This window comes from Macaca thibetana, chromosome 3 (assembly GCF_024542745.1).
Source record: "Macaca thibetana thibetana isolate TM-01 chromosome 3, ASM2454274v1, whole genome shotgun sequence".
NCBI lineage: Eukaryota > Metazoa > Chordata > Mammalia > Primates > Cercopithecidae > Macaca > Macaca thibetana.
In genome coordinates this window covers 42448517-42473203 of record NC_065580.1, presented here as the reverse complement: position 1 = coordinate 42473203, position 24687 = coordinate 42448517, and the positions used below count along the sequence as shown (strand labels likewise).

Below are 24687 nucleotides of genomic sequence, written 5' to 3'. Positions count from 1 at the left end.
GTCTGTATTCTGTATTGGGAACTCCAGGGTAAATAGATGTACTCTCTGAATTCATAGGTCACATCCTGCTATAACCTGATCCATTTATGATTAGTGTCATCTTCACTCCATTTTTTCATTGAGTTTCAATTTCCAATAATTGGCCAGTCATGGTGACTCATGCCTGTAATCCCAACACTTCGGGAGGCAGAGGCCGGAGGATTGCTTGAGGCCAGGAGTTCCAGACCAGCCTGGGCAACATAGTGAGACCCCATCTCTACAACACATAAAAAACTTAGGCATGTGTGGTGGTGCATGCCTGTAGTCCTAGCCATTTGAGAAGCTGAGGCAGGAGGATCGCCTGAGCCCAGGAATTCAAGATTACAGTAAGCTATGATCATATCACTACATTCCAGCCTGAATGACAGAGCAAGACCCTGTCACTTAAAAAAAAAAAAAAAAGAAAATCCAATAATTTGCAACATCTTTCATTAAGAATGAAGCTTTCCTTATTCCTCAACAGAAATCCTATATTGTTCTTAAGTTCTAAATTAGAATCAATCTAGATGATATCAAAGCTCCCGTTCAGTTTTATTGGCCTTAAAATAGAAATGCATATTTTTTGTTTGTGTAAAAGGAAACTTCAATTTTCAAAAGATTGTGTGTAGGCTTCTTGGCCACATTTTAATCTATATTTCTGTAAGACTGAATCATTTCCAATCAGATTTACTGTGTTTTGGGGGGGAGTTTTTTGATTTGTTATAGGGATGGGGTTTCCCTATGTTGCTCAGGCTGGTCTTGAACTCCTGGGCTCAAGCGATCCTGCTGCCTCAGCCTCCCAAAGTGCTGGGATTACCAGTGTGAGCCACCACACCTGGCCCTACTATTATTTGATCCCAGGATAACTATGCGAAGAAAGGCTGTGTTGCATGTTTTCTAACATGCTTTCCATCCAGTTCAGATGCATTGAAGGCCACTGAGAGTGTCACGTGTGGAAGCCATACCAGTAGAGTTGGATGTCGGTGCCTCAATGAAAGTAGTACAATGCCAACAAGCATTCCAGTGGTTACTCAGATCTCTCCAAGAATATTAAAAGATATGAAATGTTCTTAGTCCAAAGCAACTCTGATTAAACCCTATGTCTTGTTCTACCCTCAACTTCCAGGGGTCTCTCCCTTTCCTTCAAGAGGTCCACTCTCACACACGCTGTTCCAGCCCCACCATGCGCCACCTCCAACACGTCTGCTCTGCACCCACCCATAGGATATGCCACCAACCTTTCACTGCCTCTGCCAAGCACAGGTGCCTAGGGAGTGCCTCGTCTCCTGCTCTGACTGCTTTTCCTAAGGAGAAGCCACTTTTGTTCCTTCCATCCTTCCCCTGCCTCCAGCCCCTCCAGGACTCTGCTTCACAGAAGACCAGTCTGACCATGAGGGATTGTTCTTCAGAACACTGACTGGTGTATCAAGCAGGGGATACCCAAGTATTTTCTCAGGCAGGAGGAATGGGAGGAAGGCTGTGAACCCTCTTACTTAATTTAAGAAAACATTTGGCAGAGAACTATAAACCAAAACCACAATGAAGTACCACTTCACACCCAGTAGAATGGCTAGAATCAAGAAAATAAAAAATAACAAGTGTAAGCGAGGATGTCAAGAAATTGGAGCCTTCATACACTGCTGGTGGAGATGTAGAATGGAGCAGCCACTATAGAAAATGGCTTGATACTGCCTTAAAGGGTCAAATAGAGTTGCCATAAGACCCAGCAATTCCACTTCTGGGTACCCAAGAGATGTGAAAATATATGTTCACACAAAAAGTTACCAATATTCATAGCAGCATTACTCGCAATGGCCAAAAAGTGGAAAACCCAAAAGTCCATCAAGTGATGAATACATAAATAAAAGGTGGCATATCCGTATAATGAAATATTATTTTGGTGATAAAAAGGAGCATGAAGAACCTGGAAAACATTATATTAAGGCCAGGCACGGTGGCTCACACCTGTAATCCCAGCACTTTGGAAAGCTAAAGTGAGCAGATCACTTGAGGTCAGGAGTTCAAGACTAGCCTGGGCAACATGGGGATACCCCTTCTCTACTAAAAATACAAAAATTAGCTGGGCATGGTGGCCCACGCTTGTAATCCTAGCTACTCGGGAGGTTGAGGCAGGAGAATTGCTTAAACCCAGGAGGTGGAGGTTGTAGTGAACTGAGATCGCGCCACCGCACTCCAGCCTGCGCAACAGAATGAAACTCCGTCTCAAAAAAAAAAAAAAAAATTAAAAAAAAAAAGAAAGAAAGAAAAAGAAAACTTTGTGCTAAGTGAAAGACGCCAGGCACAAAAAGACCACATATTATAGGATTCCATTTGTATGAAATATCTAGAATAGGAAAATCTATAGAGATAGGAAGTAGATTAGTGGTAGTCAAGGGCTAAGAGGATATGGGGAGACTGGGAATGACGGCTAAGGGATGTGGGTCTTCTTTTTGAGATAATGAAAGCATTCTACAACCCTGTCTCAAAAAATTAAAAAATTTAAAACTGTTCAATTGTCCACTTTAAAAACAATGGGGGAAGTACACAGAAACCTCATACAAACATCTTATGTTAAATTGTATTCATCAGTCTTAAAACTTAATTCTATTAATAAAATGGTTTAATTAAAGATAAAACTGTATATGGGAGGTAAGGAGATAGGGCCTTTACATATTGGTGGATATCTCACACAAATTTACTTTGTTCAGGTTTACAAATTTGGGGGCCTAGCCACAACAGTTTTATTTGTACATGTATTTCTTCCCCATGTGCTACCTACAAGAGGCTATGTGAGATCAAAACCACAACCATCCAGTAAATTCAGATTCTGCCCTGCCCCAAATGTGTTAGTCCTGTATTTTCAAGGCCATAATAAAGAAAAAATATTTTGTGACCTGAATACTAAAGATTAGTTGTTGAACAGTAGGAACTCAAAAGATAATTGTTGGTCTTCTATTTTGTGCTAATTCTTCTACGATTGCCAGGTTATTTATCGTAAGAATTACACCTACATGCCCAATTTAGTTCTGTCCCTAGAAATATCTCCATGACAACCAAAAGGAACTCCTAATTTCTGGTACTCATTGCTTCAAGGGTATTTTGAGAGTTAAAGTGGTTAATCGATTATTTAGAATCCTAGCAATAAGAGAAAGAAAAGAATTAAGGGTAGAAAAACATTTACAGCAGTAGGTATCCCTGCAGAGAACGGGCTAATGATCAACTAAAAGGCATTTGCATCTGCGGTACAACCTCTGTGCAAAATTCCAAATGGCATTCTCATTTCCAAGTCACCTCACTTTTCCATGTGCCTTCCTGTCTTCTCATCTTCATCCCATTTTCTATAGCAAGCGACATTCATGCTAACTCATGATCAAAAGTAGAGCTTGGTGAAGTATACTAGTAGCATTTTCTCTATGCCATCAAAAACTATTTAGACGCAGAGACTTTCTCCTTAGGCACACTTAACTTGTGCAGCAAAAATTACGGAAACACGGAGTAACTGGCAAGGCAAATATATTGTGAAATTTGTTTTAGTACTTTTACTCACGAGTGGCTCTTGGGAGCTCAGAGTTGAAGCTTTTTCGATGGTATTTACTCTGGTGCTCCAAGGGCCTAGCAGTTGAGTGTTTAAGAGGTCAAGCACATGGATCTGGCCTCAGATAAAGCTCTGTGGAAATCTGACTCTTGTACTTTCTAGCTGAAATTCTATGTTGTATTTTTCTTTAAAGAAAATAATAGTACCTACCTTATAGGATTATTGTGAGGAGTAAACAAAATCTCCTTTTAAAGCACTTAGCACGATGTGTGACTCAGTTACCTGTTATGAAAGTACCATACATTTGGTGCTCTTCAGACAAAGCTCTTTAACAGAGGATACACATATCAATCGATCCAAGTCCAGAGATGCAAAGAGCTTCCGAAAAGAAAGAGAAAGGTTAATTCTTTCTGGGAAAGGACTATCTGGATGGGGTTCAGATATTTCATAAAGTCACAGATGATGACCTAGTAATTAAGAAGGGATTGCTTATTATAGATTCGGGAAATGGTATTAAAGAGAGCAAGAAGGTAGGAGAAAAAAAAGAGCTCTAGGAGGTGATTGTTTTGTAGCTGGTCTAAGTAGAATGGAGGAAACCAAGGAGACAGACACAAAATGCAGATGTCCATTGCAAGGTTCATAGTAACGAATAATCTTCAGTGAAGTGCAAAGCACAGAATGAGATGGAAAACAAAGTCAGGGTATTAAGACAGACTGGTGTTCTGTGTTGCTTTTGACCTGTGTGTGAGAAAAGGAGTTTTCTTGCTTTTGTGTTTTTGTTTTTGTTTTGTGTTTTGTGTTTTGTTTTACCTTTGCAGTTTGAAGTGATTGGCAACAGTCAAAGAAATATGGGGGGTACTGGGAGGGAGGATAGGAAAAATGAGATGTGGTGAGCACCAGAAGGGAGTTAAGATTGCAAAATTGGGTAGCCAAAATCTGGATAATTTGAAATAGAAGCTTAAGTCTGACATCTGATATTCTGCTTGTAACCAGCACCCAAAGGGAGGTGGGACTGGTAATTGAATTTCTGTTCACTTTGCCTGCAAAGGTCACCAATACCTATTGGGCCCTAAATTTAGGAAATAACAATAGTTTCCAACGTTTCCCATCCTGACCAAGTGACCCTTGATCCATCACTTAACTTCTGTGCAAATATAACCACCCTTTTTAATGGAGACGTTTGGAAAGCATTGAGTGTTTAGGGTAGAACAAACATTAGAGCACAAATGTCATGATGTTTAACTTTTACGGCTGTATGTACGGCTTGGTTAGTTTCTCTATCAACAATCTACTCTCTGAGAACAAATTAGGTACTTTGAGAATCTTCCCAAATTGCTTCAGGCTACTTGGCTCCTTTATGGTGCTGAAGAAAAGATTCACAATTGTTCCCCAGGACATTTATATGTTGTATGTGTTTGTTAGAGTACAAAGCAGTTAATTATTCCTGTAATTTTCATTCCCATTATATGAATGAGAAAGCTGAGGTAGAGGTAGTGACTATGTGATCGTAATCGCACAGATGCCCATGTTTGTCCTGTGATTTCATACCTCCTGCGAGTAAATGCGCATTCAGTGCAATGTAGAAGACTATTAGAGATGTTAGGCAATTTCACAATTGCCTAATTCATGTCTAGGGCTGTGCTGAGCCTCCTCCACCTTCATGTATATGCAACCCAGTGGCCTACTTAAGAGTGAAATTTTCTCTGAGAACTCCAACACCTTCCTAAAAATCTAAGTGTTCATCTAAGATAATCATTCGGATTTTATCCCAATTGTTGTCAATCATACTCTCTGAACTTTATTATTACTGGGTTCTAGGAACAGGACAGATGGAAATTAGATAGCTGGGAAACATCCCAAATTTTAAATACCTGAGAGCAAAAATGACATCAATCATCAAACCTCATTTCCCAAGCATTGTTAAAACCATCAGACCTTATTTTAAAGCCAGACCAAGAAGCAGAGTTTTATAATCCAAGTAATAATATATCGTGGGACAGTGGTTTATAAAAAATACAGCACATCATTGCAAAGTAGCTGGGGGCCTGTTTTGACCTGAAAAGATCTATAAATATGGCTTAAGAGTAGCACAGCTGGAACTAGCTCCAGTATTCCAGTCTCCACGTCCACTACTCTTAACCATTACGTCAAGGGAAACTGCCTGGCGGGGAGGATTAAGAGGATAGATTTAAAAAATAATCCAGAATCTTTGTAGCATGTGTGGTGTCTTCTTTCTGGAGAGAGTTTTTGTTCCTCCATTTCCCAGTACAATTGCAGGGATTTGTCTGTATGTGTTGCCAATTGATTGAAAGATCTCCTTCCCTTGAAACCATTAAAAGACCATAGGCAAAGTCTGTCTTGGGGGTTCAGATAATTTGGCTTCAAGACAAGAGATTAGAAGATGACATATTGATTTACAGTGAGAGGAACTGTTGGGTCTTCAGTTCAAACACCCACAAGCCCTGCTGCTAATCTGTTATTACCATTATCATCCACATTTTCCACTTATATTTAAACTGAGCTTGTTGGAATAAGGATGTTATAACTTTTTTGCTTTTTAGGTTGTGGTTTCTCGATCAGGACCATCAACCCCTCATGTGAATTTTCTCCTGGACTCTCACCCGGTGTCTCCAGAAGTGATTGTGGAGCATCCATTAAACCAGAATGGCTACACACTGGTTGTCACAGGGAAGAAGGTAAGCTGTTCTCACAGGGAATTTCCGTAGATGTGGTTTTTCCCAAATGGATGTTTACAACTGGTGTCATTTGGCCCTTTATAATGTCTCTCTTCATCTTAAATTTACCCCTCCTCCATTAGGTTCTTTAGTGAGTATTCCAGAGATTTTCTGAAATCGAGTTAATTTGTTATTCAAGGAAGACTAGACCTAAGGGAGGTCTTTTTCAAAACTTCTCCTTTTGTCCTATATTTCTCAACAAGAAAAACAAACACACAGAATGAGAATTACAGTCCTAATGGCAGAACTCTAGTGCAGGCAGATAAATCCTGGAAATGTACATTGGAATCCAACTCCAACCAATAATCCCTTTTCTCCTAGAGAAGAATGTGCATCTTGATGCCGGAATGATACGCAACTTACTTAGAATTTTCCAGACGTTCAGGAGTGTTTTCCCACCACTTAAATTATACTGTCTTGTTATTTTAAAATCATCTCAGACAGGGCACAATGTCCCTACTATGTAGAACCTCTAATGCTGCATGACAGTGCTATGCTCACTGGACAATAATGTTACTTTTTCACATACCTGCTAACAATAGAGGAAAGGAAGGAATCAGGTTTTTAAAATTGTAATCACTGTTATGACATGATTTGCACACATAGGTGCTAAGTCTAGTAAATTCTATCAAATGATATTTACATGTACCTTTTGTGTACTTGCTTTATAATTAATGAACAAACTAGATACCCCGCTGGAAGCTCTTTCCACCCCTTCTCTTCACAGATCACCAAGATCCCATTGAATGGCTTGGGCTGCAGACATTTCCAGTCCTGCAGTCAGTGCCTCTCTGCCCCACCCTTTGTGCAGTGTGGCTGGTGCCACGACAAATGTGTGCGATCGGAGGAATGCCCCAGTGGGACATGGACTCAACAGATCTGTCTGCCTGCAATCTACAAGGTAGGAATCTCTAACAGCTGGCATACGTGTTTTTTGTTTGTTTGTCTGTTTTTTGATACAAATCCCACTAAGGAAAAAAAATTAAAAACTCAATTTACTTATTTAGCTGTGAGTCATCCAAAGCACCATCTCCCTCATGGCTTTATCCCTGGGGTGTGGGGGGGGGGCAGTGTTTGGGCATCCCCCCGAGTCCTGCACCTGAAGTACTTGCTTCACATTGTCTAGGTTCTCTCCCTGGGCAGCTGCTCACCTTTAGTGCCGTGTGAATAAAAGAGTGATGGCGAATAAGCAACAGTGCTCCCCATTTTCTCACAGTGGGGCCTGTTCCCTCCTGACTCACCCACTTTCTGATTCCTCGCCACTTCCTTTATCTGTCAAGTGCCCAGACATGAGCCTCTATCACAGAAACAGATCTGCTCATGGCATATCCGGGAACCCTGAGCTGAACCCTGCAAACTGGTGATCCCTGCCATGTTGGGGCACACAGGACAGTTTTCTTCCTGTCTGGTGCATAGATGGTGGCCTAGTCTGTTCACAGATGAGACTAAAGATTATTTCCCAGGGTGACGTGGGAGGCAAATGGAGGTTCAACACCCACGGGTGGCTGTGAGTCTTCCTTCAGTGTTCCCAGAAAAAAAGCAAAGGCTCAACTGATGACTATACTAACGTCTATACTTCTGTAAGCCATGTCACTCTTTAATTCATTCCGAAAATATTTATTGAGTGCGTGCCATTTAGCCGGCTGCCCTCTTGTCCCTGGGGAGATATAGTCCAGAACAAGACAAGCACATCTCTTGCTGATAGAGAACTCAGTTTCTGGCAATGGACGTCAGCTCTAACATCGCAGCCATGCTAACTCCGTTGCCTTAGTTGCTTAAGCATATATTTGGCACTGTGAAAATCTCCACGCCATTAAAAAAAAAAAATTCTTGGTCCAAAACATCTTGCTTAAAAACACTTCCCTGGTGAGAACCCAGCATGTATTTTTCTCTGCCTGCTTGTGGAAAAGTTGGACTTTAGTAAATAGTTCTTAGGAAACATTCGAGTTAAAGGTCTCGGTCACCTGGTTCATGCCCAAGTAAACAAAATGTGCAAGTCCGAACAAGAACCACCCCCGAGTGCATGGCTGTTTTCATTTAGTTACAGTTTGGAGCAAGACTTGTAGTGGGTGACTGGGTTTGAAACCAAGTTATTTTCTGTTAGGTGTGACACGGTTATTAAGACTTAGCTTGATCGACCAGAGAATAAACTAAATACAGTAAGAAAACAAATGTAAATCTATACTGTAGTATTTATGCACTTTTTTGTTGTTCAGTATACTTTTGGAACCATGTGCAATTTTATACTTTTATAAACACACAACCTCAGCAATTTGAGACACTAGGAATCTGAACTCTGCTATTCCATGAAATAGATATGGAAAATATATGTGTGTGCCCATGCAATTAAATCACAAGAATTTCATTTCAAAAATAACCAAGCTGGTATTTTAAGTAAAGAAAATGGTTTGATAACCTGTACAAATGAAACCTTTCGTTTAACTAATGTGCTTCCTTTCACTAAGCATAAAAGCTATACTAAACTGCTTAAAAATAAAGTAAATATTTCAGAATTTTCTGGAACCAGAGAATCTCTTGCAATATTTAAATCTCCCTCCTCTCTCACCCTTCCTAACTCCAGCATTCTATAGTTGATGATTCTCAAAGGTTGCATGCTTCCATGCACACGTCAGTGAGGCTTAAGCTGCAGTTGGGAAGGTAGGGCAGCTGAGTCCATAAATCCCTCTAGGTTCATAGTTGTTAGGAAGATTTCATGCTGCACTAGACCGTGACAGTTAGCCTTCTTCCTGCAAGAAATAAGACAGATTCGAGGTGGCTGTCAAGATGGCCAAGTAGGAACAGCTTTGGTCTGCAGCTCCCAGCAAGATCAACGCAGAAGGTGCGTGATTTCTGCATTTCCAACAGAGGTTCCCGGCTCATCTCATTGGGACTGGTTAGACAGTGGATGCAGCCCACGGAGGTTGAGCTGAAGCAGGGTGGGATGTTGCCTCACCTGGGAAGGGCAAGGGATCAGGGGACTCCCTCCCTTACCCAGGGGAAGCCTTGAGGGACGGTGCTGTGAGGAACGGCGCATTCCGGCCCAGATACTACACTTTTCCTGTGGTTTTGGCAAACCACAGATCAGGAGATTCCCTCATGTGCCTACTCCACCAGGGCCCTGGGTTTCAAGCACAAAACTGGGCGGCCATTTGGGCAGACACCAAGCTAGCTGCAGGAGTTTTTTTTTCATACCCCAGTGGCACCTGGAATGCCAGCAAGACAGAACCATTCACTCCCCTGGAAAGGGGGCTGAAGCCAGGGAGCCAAGTGGTCTAGCTCAGAGGATCCCACCCCCACAGAGCCCAGCAAGCTAAGATGCACTGGCTTGAAATTCTCACTGCCAGCACAGCAGTCTGAAGTTGACCTGGGAGCTTGGTGGGGGGAGGGGCATCTGCCATTACTGAGGCTTGAGTAGGCGATTTTCCCCTCACAGTGTAAAGGGTGCAGCTTCAGCAGACTTAAATGTTCCTGCCTGCCAACTCTGAAGACAGCAGCAAATCTCCCAGCACAGCACTCTAGCTCTGCTAAGGGACAGATTGCCTCCTCAAGTGGGTCCCTGACCCCTGTGCCTCCTGACTGGGAGACACCTCCCAGCAGGGGTCGACAGACACCTGACACAGGAGAGCTCTGGCTGGCATCTGGTGGGCACCCCTCTGGGATGAAGCTCTCAGAGGAAGGAATAGGCAGCAATCTTTGCTGTTCTACAGCCTCTGCTGGTGATACCCCAGCAAACAGGGTCTGGAGTGGACCTCCAGCAAACTCCAGAAAACCTGTAGTAGTGGGGGCTGACTGTCAGAAGAAAAACTGACAAACAGAAAGGAATAGCATCAACATAAACAAAAAGAACATCCACACAAAAACCCTATTCAAAGGTCACCAATATCAAAGACCAAAGGTAGATAAATCCGTGAAGATGAGGAAAAACCAGCGCAAAAAGGCTGAAAATTCCAAAATCCAGACCACCTCTTCTCCTCCAAAGGATCACAACTCCTTGCCAACGAGGAAACAAAATTGGGAGGAGAATGAGTTTGGCAAATTGACAGCAACAGGCTTCAGAAGGTGGGTAATAAACTCCTGCAAGCTAAAGGAGCATGTTCTAACCCAATACAAGGAAGCTAAGAACCTTGAAAAAAAAGTTAGAGGAATTGCTAACTAGAATAACCAGTTTAGAGAAGAACATAAATGACCTGATGGAGCTGAAAAACACAGCATGAGAACTTCATGAAGCATACACAAGTATCAATAGCCAAATAAATCAAGTAAAAGAAAGGATATCAGAGATTGAATATCAACTTAATGAAATAAAGTGTGAAGACAAGATTAGAGAAAAAAAGAATGAAAAGGAATGAACAAAACCTCCAAGAAATATGGGACTATGTGAAAAGACCAAACCTACATTTGATTGGTGTACCTCAAAGTAAAGGGGAGAATGGAACCAACTTGGAAAACACTCTTCAGAATACCATCCAGGAGAACTTCCCCAACCTAGCAAGAGAGGCCAACATTCAAATTCAGGAAATACAGAGAACATCACAAAGATACTCCTTGAGAAGAGCAACCCCAAGACACACAATCGTCAGATTCACCAAGGTTGACATGATGGTAAAAATGTTAAGGACAGCCAGAGATAAAGTCAGGTTACTCACAAAGGGAAGCCCATCAGACTAACATTGGATCTCTCTGCAGAAACCCTACAAGCCAGAAGAGAGTGGGGGCCAATATTCAGCATAAGAAAATAATCTCCTACCCAGAATTTCATATCCAACCAAACTAAACTTCGAAAATGAAGGAGAAATAAAATCCTTTACAGACAAGCAAATGCTGAGAGATTTTGTCACCATCAGGCCTGCCTTACAAAAGCTCCTGAAGGAAGCACTAAATATGAAAAGGAAAAACTGGTACCCGCCACTGCAGAAACATACCAAATTGTATAGACCATTGACACTATGAAGAAACTGCATCAGCTAATGGGCAAAATAACCAGCTAGGATCAAATTCACACATAACACTATTAACCTTAAATGTAAACAGGCTAAATGCCCCAATTAAAAGACACAGACTGGCAAATTGTATAGTCAAGACCCATTGGTGTGCTATATTCAAGAGACCCATCTCACGTGCAAAGGCACACATAGGCTCAAAATAAAGGGATGGAGGAAGAATTGCCAAGTAAATGGAAAGCAAAAAAGCAGCGATTGCAGTCCTAGTCTCTGAAAAAACAGACTTTAAACCAACAAAGATCAAAAAAGACAAAGAAGGTCATTACATAATGGTAAAGGAATCAACACAACCAGAAGAGCTAACTCTCCTAAATGCATATGCACCCAATACAGGAGCACCCAGATTCATAAAGCAAGTCCTCAAAGACTTAGATTCCCACACAATAACAGTGAGAGACTTTAACCCCCCACTGTCAATATTAGACACATCAATGAGACAGAAAATTAACAAGGGTATTCAGGACTTGAACTCAGCTCTGGACCAAGCGGACCTAATAGACATCTACAGAACTCTCCATTCCAAATCAAAAGAATATACATTCTTCTCAGCACCACATTGCACTTATTCTAAAATTGACCACATAATCGGAAGTAAAACACTCCTCAGCAAATGCAAACAAACAGTCTCTCACACCACACTACAATCAAATTAGGACTCAAGATTAAGAAATTCACTCAAAATCACACAACTACATGGAAACTGAACAACCTGCTCCTGAATGACTACTGGGTAAATAACTGGTACATTCGTTATTTTTCAAGGTAAATAACAAAATTAAGGCAGAAATAAATAAATTCTTTGAAACCAATGAGAACAAAGACAAAGATACAACATATCAGAATCTCTGGGACACAGCTAAAACAGTATTTCGAGGGAAATTTGTAGCACTAAATGCCCACAGGAGAAAGTGGGAAAGATCTAAAATCAACACCCTAACATCACAATTAAAAGAACTGGAGAAGCAAGACCAAACAAATTCAAAAGCTAGCAGAAGACAAGAAATAACTAAGATCAGAGCAGAACTGAAGGACTTAAAGGCATGAAAAACCCCAGGAGCTGGTTTTCTGAAAAGCTCAACAAAATTGATAGACTGCTAGCCAGAATCATCAAGAAGAAAAGAGAGAAGAATCAAATAAACACAATACAAAATGATAAAGGGGATATCACCACTGATCCCACAGAAATACAAATTACCATCAGAGAATACTATAAACATCTCCATGCCAATAACTAGAAAATCTAGAAGAGATGGATAAATTCCTGGACACATACAACCTCCCAAGACTAAACTAGGAAGAAGTCAAATCCCTGAATAGACTAATAACAAGTTCTGAAATTGAGGCAGTAATTAATAACCTACCAACGAAAAAAAGCCCAGGACCAGATGGATTCACAGCCAAATTCTACCAGAGGTACAAAGAGGAGCTGGTACCATTCCTTCTGAAACTATTCTAAACAATAGAAAAAAAAAAGGACTCCTCCCTAACTCATTTTATGAGGCCAGCATCATCCCAATATCAAAACCAACCAGGCAGAGACACAGCACAAAAAAAGAAAATTTCGGACTAATATCCCTGATGAACATCGATGAGAACATCCTTAATAAAATACTGGCAAACCAAATCCAGCAGCACACCAAAAAGCTTATGTACCACAATCAAGTCAGCTTCATCCCTGGGATGCAAGGTTGGTTCAACATAGGCAAATCAATAAACATAATCCATCACATAAACAGAACCAATGACAAAAACCACATGATTATTTCAACAGATGCAGAAAAAGCCTTTGATAAAATTCAACACCCCAATATCTCAATAAACTAGATATTGATGGAACGTATCTCAAAATAATAAGAGCTATTTATGACAAACCCACAGCCAATATCATATTGAATTGGCAAAAGCTGGAAGCATTACATTTGAAAACCGGCACAAGACAAGGATACCCTCTCTCACCCCTCCTATTCAACATAACATTGGAAGTTCTGGCCAGGGCAATCAGGCAGGGGAAATAAATGAAGGGTATTCAGATAGGAAAAGAGGAAGTCAAATTATCTCTGTTTGCAGATGACATGGTTGTATATTTGGAAAACCCCATCGTCTCAGCCCAAAATCTCCTTAAGCTGATAAGCAACTTCAGCAAATTCTCAGGATACAAAATCAATGTGCAAAAATCACAAGTATTCCTATACACCAACAATCGACAAACAGAGAGCCAAATCATGAGTGAACTCCCATCCACAATTGCTACAAAGAGAATAGAATACCTAGGAATACAACTTACAAGGGATGTAAAGGACCTCTTCAAGAACTACAAACCACTGCCCAGGGAAATAAGAGAGGACACAAGCAAATGGAAAAACATTCCATGCTTGTAGATAGAAAGACTCCATATCATGAAAATGTCCATATTGCCCAAAGTAATTTATAGATTCAATGCTATCCCCATAAAGCTATCATTGACTTTCTTCACAGAATTCGAAAAAACTACTTTAAATTTCATATGTAACCAAAAAAGAGCCCTCATAGCCAAGACAATCCTAAGCAAAAAGAACAAAGCTAGAGGCATCACACTACCTGACTTCAAACTGTACTACAAGGTTATGGTAACCAAAACAGTGTGGTACTGGTACTAAAACAGATATATAGACCAATGGAACAGAACAGAGGCCTCAGAAATAACACCACACATCTACAACCATCTATCTTTGACAAACTGGATGAAAACAAGAAATGGAGAAAGGATTCCCTATTTAATAAATGATGTTGGGAAGACTGGCTAGCCATATGCAGAAAACTGAAACTGGACCCCTTCCTTACACCTTATACAAAAATTAACTCAAGATAGATTAAAGACTTAAACGTAGGGCCTAAAAACCATAAAAACCCTGGAAGAATACCTAGACAATACTGTTCAGGACATAGGCATGGGCAAAGACTTCATGACTAAAACAGCAAAAGCAGTGGCAACAAAAGCCAAAACTGACAAATGGAATCTAATTAAAGAGCTTCTGCACAGCAAAAGAAACTATCATCAGAGTGAACAGGCAACCTACGGAATGGGAGAAAATTGTTGCAATCTATTCATCTGACAAAGGACTAACATCCAAAATCTACAAGGAACTTAAACAAATTTACAAAAAAAAAAAAAATCAAAGAGTGTGCCAAGGATATAAACAGACACTTCTCAAAAGAAGACATTTAGGCAGCCAAAAACATGTGAAAAAAAGATCATCATCACTGGTCATTAGAGAAATGCAAATCAAAATCACAGTGAGATCCCATCTCCCACCAGTTAGAATGGCAATCATTAAAAAGTCAGGAAACAACAGATGCTGGAAAGGATGTGGAGAAATAGGAACACTTTTACACTGTTGGTGGGAGTGTAAATTAGTTCAACCATTGTGGAAAACAGTGTGGCGATTCCTCAAGGATCTAGAATCAGAAATACCATTTGACCCAGCAATCCCATTACTAGGTATATACCCAAAGGATTATAAATCATTCTTCTATAAAGATACATGAACACATATGTTTATTGCAGCACTACTCAAAATAGCAGACTTGGAACCAACCCAAATGCCCATGAATGATAGACTGGATAAAGAAAATATGGCACATATATGCCATGGAATATTATGCAGCCATAAAAAAGGATGAGTTCACGTCCTTTGCAGGGACATGGATGAAGCTGGAAACCATCATTCCCAGCAAGCTAACACAGGAACAGAAAACCAAACACTGCATGTTCTCACTCACAAGTGGGAGTTGAGCCATGAGAGCACATGGACACAGGGAGGGGAACATCACACATAGGGGCCTGTCAGGTGGTGGGGATCTAGGGGAGGGATAGCATTAGGAGAAATACCTAATGTAGGTGACAGATAATCTTAAGTGTCTTCAACTTTGCAGGCACAAAATCCAGCTAATGTATAGAGTTTCACTTTCTAATACATGCAAGTTAACCTGCTTTTCAAGGTATATGATGTTCAGCGGCTAAAATTCTTTGCAGTTCTAGATATGAGAGATTTCAGGATTGAAAGATCATTATTTTGCTTCAAATATGGTATCTGGGCCGGGCACGGTGGCTCACGCCTGTAATCCCAGCACTTTGGGAGGCCGAGGCGGGCGGATCACAAGGTCAGGAGATCGAGACCATGGTGAAACCCCGTCTCTACTAAAAATACAAAAAATTAGCCGGGCGCGGTGGCGGGCGCCTGTAGTCCCAGCTACTCAGGAGGCTGAGGCAGGAGAATGGCGTGAACCCAGGAGGCGGAGCTTGCAGTGAGCCGAGATCGCGCCACTGCACTCCAGCCTGGGCGACAGAGCGAGACTCAAAAAACAAAACAAAACAAAACAAAACAAAAAAAAAAAATATATGGTATCTGATCTCATACTGAAAGAGCAATGAGAAATGCTTCAGAAAAGGGAGAGCACTTTTTAATGTATTCTGAATGTATTAGGATGAAGTTATCATATCTTGTAGGGTTGAAAATTCAACCCCAGTGAGACAATAGAACTATTAATTGATCAGAATACTCAGAAAAGCAGTATTATATGGGGGTAGGAGGGGAGGCAGGCAGTATACTGCCACCAGTAAATATATTTGTGACCTCTACTAAAGAGGAAAGGAAACCCCATTTGGAGTTTTTTTGTTCTGTTTGGTTTTTGTTTTTTAGTTTTCTCATGTTTTATCCTAATGGGTTTTGAAAACATGATCATTTAAAATACTGTTGGAATGGACCCATCAGTGATGTGATCTTTCACCTGTGAAAAGACAAGGGCTACTTTTGTGGCTGTATCTCCCCTATCCAGACAGGTAGGAGACCCAGCCTCTGTGGCTTTATGCCGGACGCTCATTTCCTGCCCACAGAGTTTCTCTGCCCTTCAGGATAACTCAGAGTTTGCCAGCCATTGTTGGGTCTATCCAAGGGTGTGTAGTTCACAACTGCTTCCTTCCTTTTTCCCTAGAAGGGTAAAGGTTACCCCATAAGCTAAGGGGAAAATGCCCAGCCCAGAGAGAAAAGCTAAGTAGAGCCAGCCTTTTGGATCCTGACTGAGGGGCTAGCAGAGGGCTTATAGTATCTCTTCTATTGCCAGTGCCCCAGTTGCACAGCTCTCTGCATCTTTTCTCCAATCATCATCCAATCCCTTTGCCTTTTATAGAAAGTGGTGATGATATGTGTACAGTGACAGACTTCAGTTTTTACATAGAAAGATGGGATGTAGGCAGTGGAATCAGGCCAACATCAGCCTTGGGCAGCTGTTTTCAGTGGGGAAGCCTCCTCATTAGAAGAGCCGGCAGCAGCTGTGTGACTGCCTCAGGCTGAAGAGAGACCTGGGAGGGTTGGATGTCTTGTTCTCTCCTACTGGATTTCTACCATAAGAATAATAAACAGATTTATTTTTCTAGTAGTTCTCATTTGGCTAGACATGGATGAGGTGAATTTTCAGGAAAGGCACAACTGTGTAATGGATTTTTATGGGTAAAATGGCTATCATAAAAGCTTTAAGCTAAAACTTTAAAGGGATTTGATAACAAGGGTAAGTTAAGACTCTGGTTTGCAATTATTTACTTAGGAAGGATGGAAATGTTTGCAAGTCTGAATTTGGCTAAAAGCCCTTCTTAATTGTAAAAGAATCACTGTTAGATGTTCACAAATGGAGCTTTAGCAAATACCTTTACTGGTTCTTGAGTTGCCTCTTAGTTTTCCCACCATTGTACTTTACAGCACAATTTACAATATGTCCCCACCCCCAAAAGAGCATTTCCTTTCTCAATTGTCACAAAGCTGCTGAGAAGAAGCTTATTTTTAACTTGGAAATGTGTTTTGTTTTAATAGTTTTAGGCTGAGAGCAATTATCTTACACACTTCATAGGTGCCTAATGCTGTCTTAAATCATGACTGACCAAGTTTTATCAATAAATCCATTGATAACACACCAAATATGAGTCTGCAATAATAAAATGAGCCTGTTATTTACTTAACATCAACCATTGGGGGAAAAATTTAATACTAAAAATGAGATGTAAAACAATGCCAATGAAGATAATTAGGAAAAATTCTTACAATACTGATTATGGGCCCTCTCTGGTTCTGTTTTTATCTATTTCTAAAAGAAACAACATATGTATTAAATATTATATAATTTTTAAAAGGCTGAGTGTGTCAACTAACCAGCCTGGTATACATCAAATAGTGACCATATTTAAAGAACAAGGAAAAATCTTCAGTCATTAATAAATGTGAACTAATAGGTATAAAGAAGTAGATTCACGTATTCGTTTGTTGGTGCCTGGCACGTAGGAGGTGCTTTATTAATAAATAATGAATGAAACCTGGGCAGCATCACAAGACCCCGTCTCTACAGGAAATTGAAAAATTAGCTGGGTGAGGTGGCACACACCTGTATTCCTGTCTACTAGAGAGGCTGAGGCGGGAGGATTGCTTGAGACCAACAGTTTGAGGCTGCAGTGAGCTAGGACTATGCCACTGCACTCCAGACTGGGCAAGCGTGAGACCCCCATCTCTAAAAATAAATAAGTAAATAATGAATCAGTGAATGAATGAATGAATGGCAGATATATATTTAAAAAACCATCTATGTGTTTCATACTATGCTAGCTGCTGAATGCAACTGGCCAAACATTGGATACCAAATGAAGTATTTTTACTGTGCAACTTTTGTCTCTGGCTGGGGAATACCATAGCAACAAGAATGTAGTGCACACAGCCAGCGCACAGAGCAAGGCATACAATGGCTGGACTTTGGCTTATAGGGCACGTGAAGGAGTTTGATCAGAGCTCGGTCTGAAGGCTGATGAAGAGTTACAATCAGAGTTATGAGCAAGTAAAAGTCTGGGCCCAATGTGTTTCTACTCTTGTGCAAAAGAGCACTAGAAGATGAATTCACTTCAGAATGGCCCAAAAAGGGCCAGGTCCAATGGCTCATGCTTGTAATCCTAGCACTTTGGGAGGCCAAGGCAGGAGGATCACTTGAGCCCAGGAGTTTGAGACCAGCCTGGGCAACATAGTGAGACCCTGTCTCTAGAAAAAAAAATTAGCCAAGCATAGTGGCCCACACCTGTGATCCCAGCTACTCAGGAGGCTAATGTGGGAGGATTGCTTGAGTTCAGGAGGTTGAGGCTGCAGTAAGGCATGATCACACCACTGCACTCCAGCTTCAACAACAGAGCCAGACTCTATCTCAAAAAAAAGAAAGAAAGAACGGAAAGAAAAAAGAAGGAAGGAAGGAAGAAGGAAGGAAGGAAGGAAGGAAGGAAGGAAGGAAGGAAGGAAGGAAGGAAGGAAGGAAGGAAGGAAGGAAGGAAAGAAGGAAGGGAAAAGAGAAAAGAGAAGAAAAGAGAAAAGAAAACAAAACAGAGGGACTCGAAAAGGCTCTTTATTCCTACCAAGCTGTATCTGCTCTTTGCCCCATCTCTGGATCTCCTGAAAACAACTTGTTTCATTAGCATGTCATGTAGTTTTAATGTTTGTTCCAGATGCTCTGAAATTTGTGACCCTTTTTCCTTTAGTGAAAATTAAATTTTTACTAAATTGTGGGAAAATGAAAGAATTTCAGACTATTTAAGGATACACATTTTGTTTGTTCGTTTTCTACATATATGAGAAATTGTAATATATTGAATTTTTTTAAGTTCTATGTTGTCCTTGTAGGTTTTCCCAACTAGTGCACCCCTTGAAGGAGGGACAAGGCTGACCATATGTGGCTGGGACTTTGGATTTCGGAGGAATAATAAATTTGATTTAAAGAAAACTAGAGTTCTCCTTGGAAATGAGAGCTGCACCTTGACTTTAAGTGAGAGCACGATGAATACGTAAGGATCTCAAAACGCTTTGCTGGGGTGTGCTTGGAAAATAGGTTTTGTTTTTGAATGAATGTTTGTTTTAAAATTGCTCAAAAAGCTCATCTATTGAATTGAAAAGGGTCTTGGCCTGTCACATGCCTGTGGGTCTGTTCTGTTTTGTTCTTGCAATCCCATTTACTCATTGGATTTGAAGAGAGAGAAAGGTGACAAGGCCTAGGTGAAGACAAGAGGCCAGAATTAGGAGTTTCTCAACCATTTATGTGACAAGTCTTCAGGTGTTTTCTGAGTAGATTTGCGAGAGTAGCACTAGTTAGGATCACTCCATCCTTGGTGTCTTCAAATGTTGAGTCTCCAAAGGCTTTTTCTACAGAAATCAGTGAACAGCTCAGCATGGATCCTCTCTTTTAAATTCACTTTCTAAACCTCAGAAATGTAGTGAGGCAGCTGAATCACATGTTTGAGACTTTTTTAGAGGAGTTAAAATTTATATTCAGCTTATATTTACTGGCACTGCAATATATGGGCTGTATCTCACTGAACCATCCCCATGGGCCTGTGAGGGAGCTGTATGATTCCTGTAATACAAAGGAGGTACCTGAAGTTCAGAGAGGTGAAGTGTGGCTTCGCAGAGGTAATCCAGAGAGTAAGAGCTGAACAAGCCTTCGGACTCAGCTCTGATCAGCTTCTGATGCAAGATCCGTGCTTGTTCTACTGTAGTCTACATGTACCCTTCTACAAGCTTTGAATTCCATAATCATCAGAGAATCCAGAAATTATTCATTATCACATAATAAAAACACCCAAACATTTAAAGTTTTATGGTTGAACCCATTCTATCAGATGGTTATTTTTTATCTAATTGAATTCATTTCAGGGTTACACAAAGGTCCGAATATATCCATTTTACTGAGACCAAAACACTAATGAAGGTAATATTTGTTAGCTGAATGGCAAAACAAATTTTTTCTAGAAATCTCCCTTGTAAAATCTCCAAAACTCTTAATCATTGCATTATAAATCAGGACCTGTAAAAGTAAAACAGAATTCATTCTCTTCTTTAAAAAGTTATTTAATAAATCAAATTGTATTTAAATTTTTTCAGAACAATATGATTATTCATTCAGAAATAATTCTATGGAATGCCATCACAATTTCATTATCATTTAAGTAATTTAAATTAGCATGTACAAGTATAACCACAGAAATGTACCTGTTGACATACTTTAATGAAGAGATTGACCTATTCGTAGTTAGCCCATTGTTTCATATGCTGCTGAGATACTATCTATCTGAAGTAGACCAAACATTATCCCCAAATATTAATATTATCCAAACTTAGATTATTATGCGCTATTCAATTGGTGAGGTCTGCATGGATAAGGTCTAATATTTCCTGTTTGTCTGTATAAGTACTATAGTACAGTTAATATAAAGTTTAGTATAGGCAGGGTGCAGTGGCTCATGCCTGTGATCCCAGCACTTTGGCAGGCCAAGGCAGGAGGATCACCTGAGCCCAGGAATTCAAGACCAGCCTGGGCAACATAGTGAGACTCCATCTCTACCAAAAAAAAAGAACTCTTTTTTAGTTAACCAGATGCCATGGCATGCACCTCTAGTTCCAACTCCTGAGTCCAGAGGATCCCTTGAGCCCAGGAGTTCAAGGCTGCAGTGAGCTATGACCATGCCACTGCCCTCCAGCCTGTGTGACAGAGCAAGATCCTGTCTCTTTTTAAATAAAAATAAAAATAAAGTTTATCATAGTATAGAAATGGAATTGTACAATTTTTGGCCTTAATGCTTATCTTGAAACTCTGTTTGCTATTCAAAGCAGTCAGCTCACTATTTAGAGTTAATGTCACTTCCTATAAAACAACCTAACCAGAAAATGCCTTGGATTTGTCATGTATTAAACTTTGGGTTTTTTTCCAGATTGAAATGCACAGTTGGTCCTGCCATGAATAAACATTTCAATATGTCCATAATTATTTCAAATGGCCACGGGACAACACAATACAGTACATTTTCCTATGTGGTAAGGAAGATTCTATCATATCATGTTTGATTTTTACTTCATCTATTTAGAATTATAAGCTGAACAAGTTACTTTGTTTTGTTTTTATCTCCCCTCCAGGATCCTATAATAACAAGTATTTCGCCAAAATATGGCCCTATGGCTGGTGGCACTTTACTTACTTTAACTGGAAATTACCTAAACAGTGGGAATTCTAGACACATTTCAATTGGTGGAAAAACATGTACTTTAAAAAGGTGTTGTAAATTTATTTTTTGTTGCATCTATCAATTTGAATTAATATCTGTACCTTAAAAATTAAGCAGATTGGTTTTGTGTGTGTGTGTGGAGAAAAAAAATCAAGATGTTTATTTGTTTACTCTCCTACTGACAAAACTTCCTCCTTCCAAAATTCATCTATTCCTTTTGCTGATTTTTCTTCCTTTCTCTTGTTTTTCTTAGCAATCCTGCTTTTCAGTTTTGTCTTCCCATCCACCCTCTTTATTGTTATAGCTTAGGATCTTAGCTACACTATGAACTGTGAGAGTCTGGTCATTGACAATAATTTAAAATACACATTTTCATCAAGATTTGTAATTAGACTAAGTCACTCTGGGGAGGGAAGAAATGGGGAAGACTGGGTTTGGAAGGCAATTATGTTTCTGCTTCTTAGAGTTGGAAGAGCTCAGTTTAATCAAGTACCAAAAGCACTTTAAAGGGTTTTTTTTTAAAATCCCAAATGTTTTCCAGTCAAGGATAGCTTCTCTACAACAAACTTTAAGTTTGGGATCCAGTCAGATTAAACAGCCTACACTAGAAAAGGCTTCCACTCAGGAAATTCCCACTTAGAAGCCATTGAGTTATATCCTTTTGATTCATGGATATAATTCTAAAATATGTGTATCTCTAATAGCTAAGATTCATTTTCTTAACTTTTTTTGTTCAGTGTGTCAAACAGTATTCTCGAATGTTATACCCCAGCCCAAACCATTTCAACTGAGTTTGCTGTTAAATTGAAAATTGACTTAGCCAACCGAGAGACAAGCATCTTCAGTTACCGGGAAGACCCCATTGTCTATGAAATTCATCCAACCAAATCTTTTATTAGGTAAGTAGCAGCTTCCGATGGGTATAAGAAAATAATGAATACTAGGATGATTTTGCTGTAGGATAGTCAAGAGGAATTGCAGTTTTACCTCTGGCTTTGATGCTGTTGTGTTTCTTTTGAAAGCTGCCTTTCCAATTCAGGAGACAAAACTACTTTCGGGTTCTGAGTACAATTTGACTCATCAATGCTAGTTCATGTCAAGAAGTATTTTATCCTGTTCTGTTACATTTAAACAGATTATAGCACAATAGTTTACTGTGGCGTTATAGTATACATGCACTTACATTATGTACATATCAATTCTATACTAACCTTAGTGCCAAGAAATGGAATCACCTTTTTTCTTCCATCCTCTAGAGTATTTTTTTGTCCTGCCTGCTTTACACACAGCTTTTCTTTATGCCAGACTCTCTTTGAATTGGTATCTCATTGGACCCAGTTCAGTCTGCCTTGTTTCCGTTAACTCTATCAGTCTAGCAACAATAATTAAGTTTGGTTTTCTTTGTATTTTTTTCAGAGAAGTGAAATATTTATTTTGTGTAATTCGGTGAATAAAATACAAATGCATTTCTTAAGCTTATGAAATATGAATTTTAAAAACTATTTTCAAGTTAAATAAGTTGTTTCCAAGGAATAGTTACCCTTGAACTTCCATTTGATGTTGACTGTGCCTCTGACTTGTAATCAATGCAGGTGATTAAATTGAATCCCTGTCTTACAGTACTTGGTGGAAAGAACCTCTCAATATTGTCAATTTTCTATTTTGCTTTGCCAGTGGTGGGAGCACAATAACAGGTGTTGGGAAAAACCTGCATTCAGTTAGTGTCCCGAGGATGGTCATAAATGTGCATGAAGCAGGAAGGAACTTTACAGTGGTAAGTCCTTTGAGCAATGGGTCTACTCAGAGCTCTGCATCTCTGCCTCTAACCACATGGCTTTCATGGTACCTGGGACATTTCAGTTTCACCTTTAAGGTTTGCTAGTTAATTTCCTTGCAATGTAGCCAAGTAGTAGTTTTTATTTAACAACTGAAATTATCTAGAGTCTTGGGCTAACCATGTGGAAAAAATACATACCCATATACACATGCATATATAATGTTTAGACAAGAATGAAGATTACCAATTTGAGACAGCATTTTTTTTATGTTTGTTGGTTGGTTGGTTGGTTTTGAGGGTTTTTTTGAGACAGTATCTCACCCTGTCATCCAGGCTGGAGTGCAATGGCATGATCTCGGCTCACTGTAACTTCCCCCTCCCAGGTTCAAGTGATTCTCCACCTCAGTCTCCCAAGTAGCTAGGACTACAGGCACGAGCCATCATTCCTGGCTAATTTTTGTATTTTTTGGTAGAGACGAGGTTTCACCATGTTGGCCAGACTGGCCTCGAACTCCTGACCTCAAATGATCTGCCCACCTTGGCCTCCCAAACTGCTGGGATTACAGGCGTGAGCCACTGCGCCTGGCCTGAGGCAGTGTTTTTACAGACAGTCAGTACAAATGGAAATCACAGCATTTCCCTAGTCCCTTTTTAATGCATCATAGAACATGGACCCTTTTGCTCTAATAAAATCCTTGGAAAAAGTCGCTGATGTTGCAGCAATATTCTCGCCTTCCTAAGCAGCAGACATATGCTTTTTTACTGCCCCCTGTTCTTCTTACCATCCTTCTTGTCCCTTTGTTAGCACGTTATCAAGTAACAAGAAAAGAGCATTCAAATATTTATGTTATGTCCTAAAGTGTGAATGTTGTTTGCTGTTTCTCCACCTATCCTTATTTTATATAGGTAACATTAAAGTGGTAGTTTTAGTTTAGACCTCAGAAAGGTTGCCGTTATTTCCAAAGATTCCATACATTTTTTGATGTTTTTCTTTAATATAAAATACCATAATCTAGTTGGACTTGTGCACTCAACTCAGAATGAAAGTTCTGAGTGCTCTTGCTCAGCAAGGTCTTGATTGGTCGGGTGATAGATTGAATTACAGCACTTCCTTTTAGATTCCCCATCCAATATTTCTTGAAGACTAAAGCCACAATGTTCTTTAATTACAAAAACCAATTTGGGGCTAAAAATGTCAAGCCAAATCACCAAATAATAAGGTCATTTCAAATAAGATTTTTCTTGGCCTTCTCAATCAGCCACATTGCATCACCTCTAAAGAGTATTATTAGATTTTTATCATATTCCTGAGAAATTGTGCTCTAGGGAGTCACCACATGAAGCAAAGGATTTTGAAACCAATCCCAACACATGGCCACAAACAAAGTTAGAGTACCACTGCTATTAATTTAAAGGACATCAGTTCTCCACAACTAAGCATAACAATTTTTCATTAACCAAATAAGAATAACAGTAACCCTCTTTGGTGTTGGTATGAGACCTTTTAAAGTAGAAATCTGAGAAATTATTAGTTTATCGAATTAATGCTGAGCGTACATTATTAAGATAAT

The 24687-nt window shown here is 39.9% G+C and overlaps 1 protein-coding gene across 1 annotated transcript in view; it reads left to right on the top strand.

Moving 5' to 3' along the window:
- MET (MET proto-oncogene, receptor tyrosine kinase) overlaps window positions 1-24687 on the top strand; it is a 116739-nt gene that overhangs the window by 58726 nt on the left and 33326 nt on the right. Inside the window, exons 5-11 of the mRNA XM_050785128.1 lie at window positions 6115-6249; window positions 7016-7189; window positions 18968-19128; window positions 21049-21151; window positions 21251-21387; window positions 22077-22238; window positions 23014-23113. Of these exons, the coding sequence (XP_050641085.1) occupies window positions 6115-6249; window positions 7016-7189; window positions 18968-19128; window positions 21049-21151; window positions 21251-21387; window positions 22077-22238; window positions 23014-23113 (972 nt within the window). The remainder of the gene's footprint in view (window positions 1-6114; window positions 6250-7015; window positions 7190-18967; window positions 19129-21048; window positions 21152-21250; window positions 21388-22076; window positions 22239-23013; window positions 23114-24687) is intronic.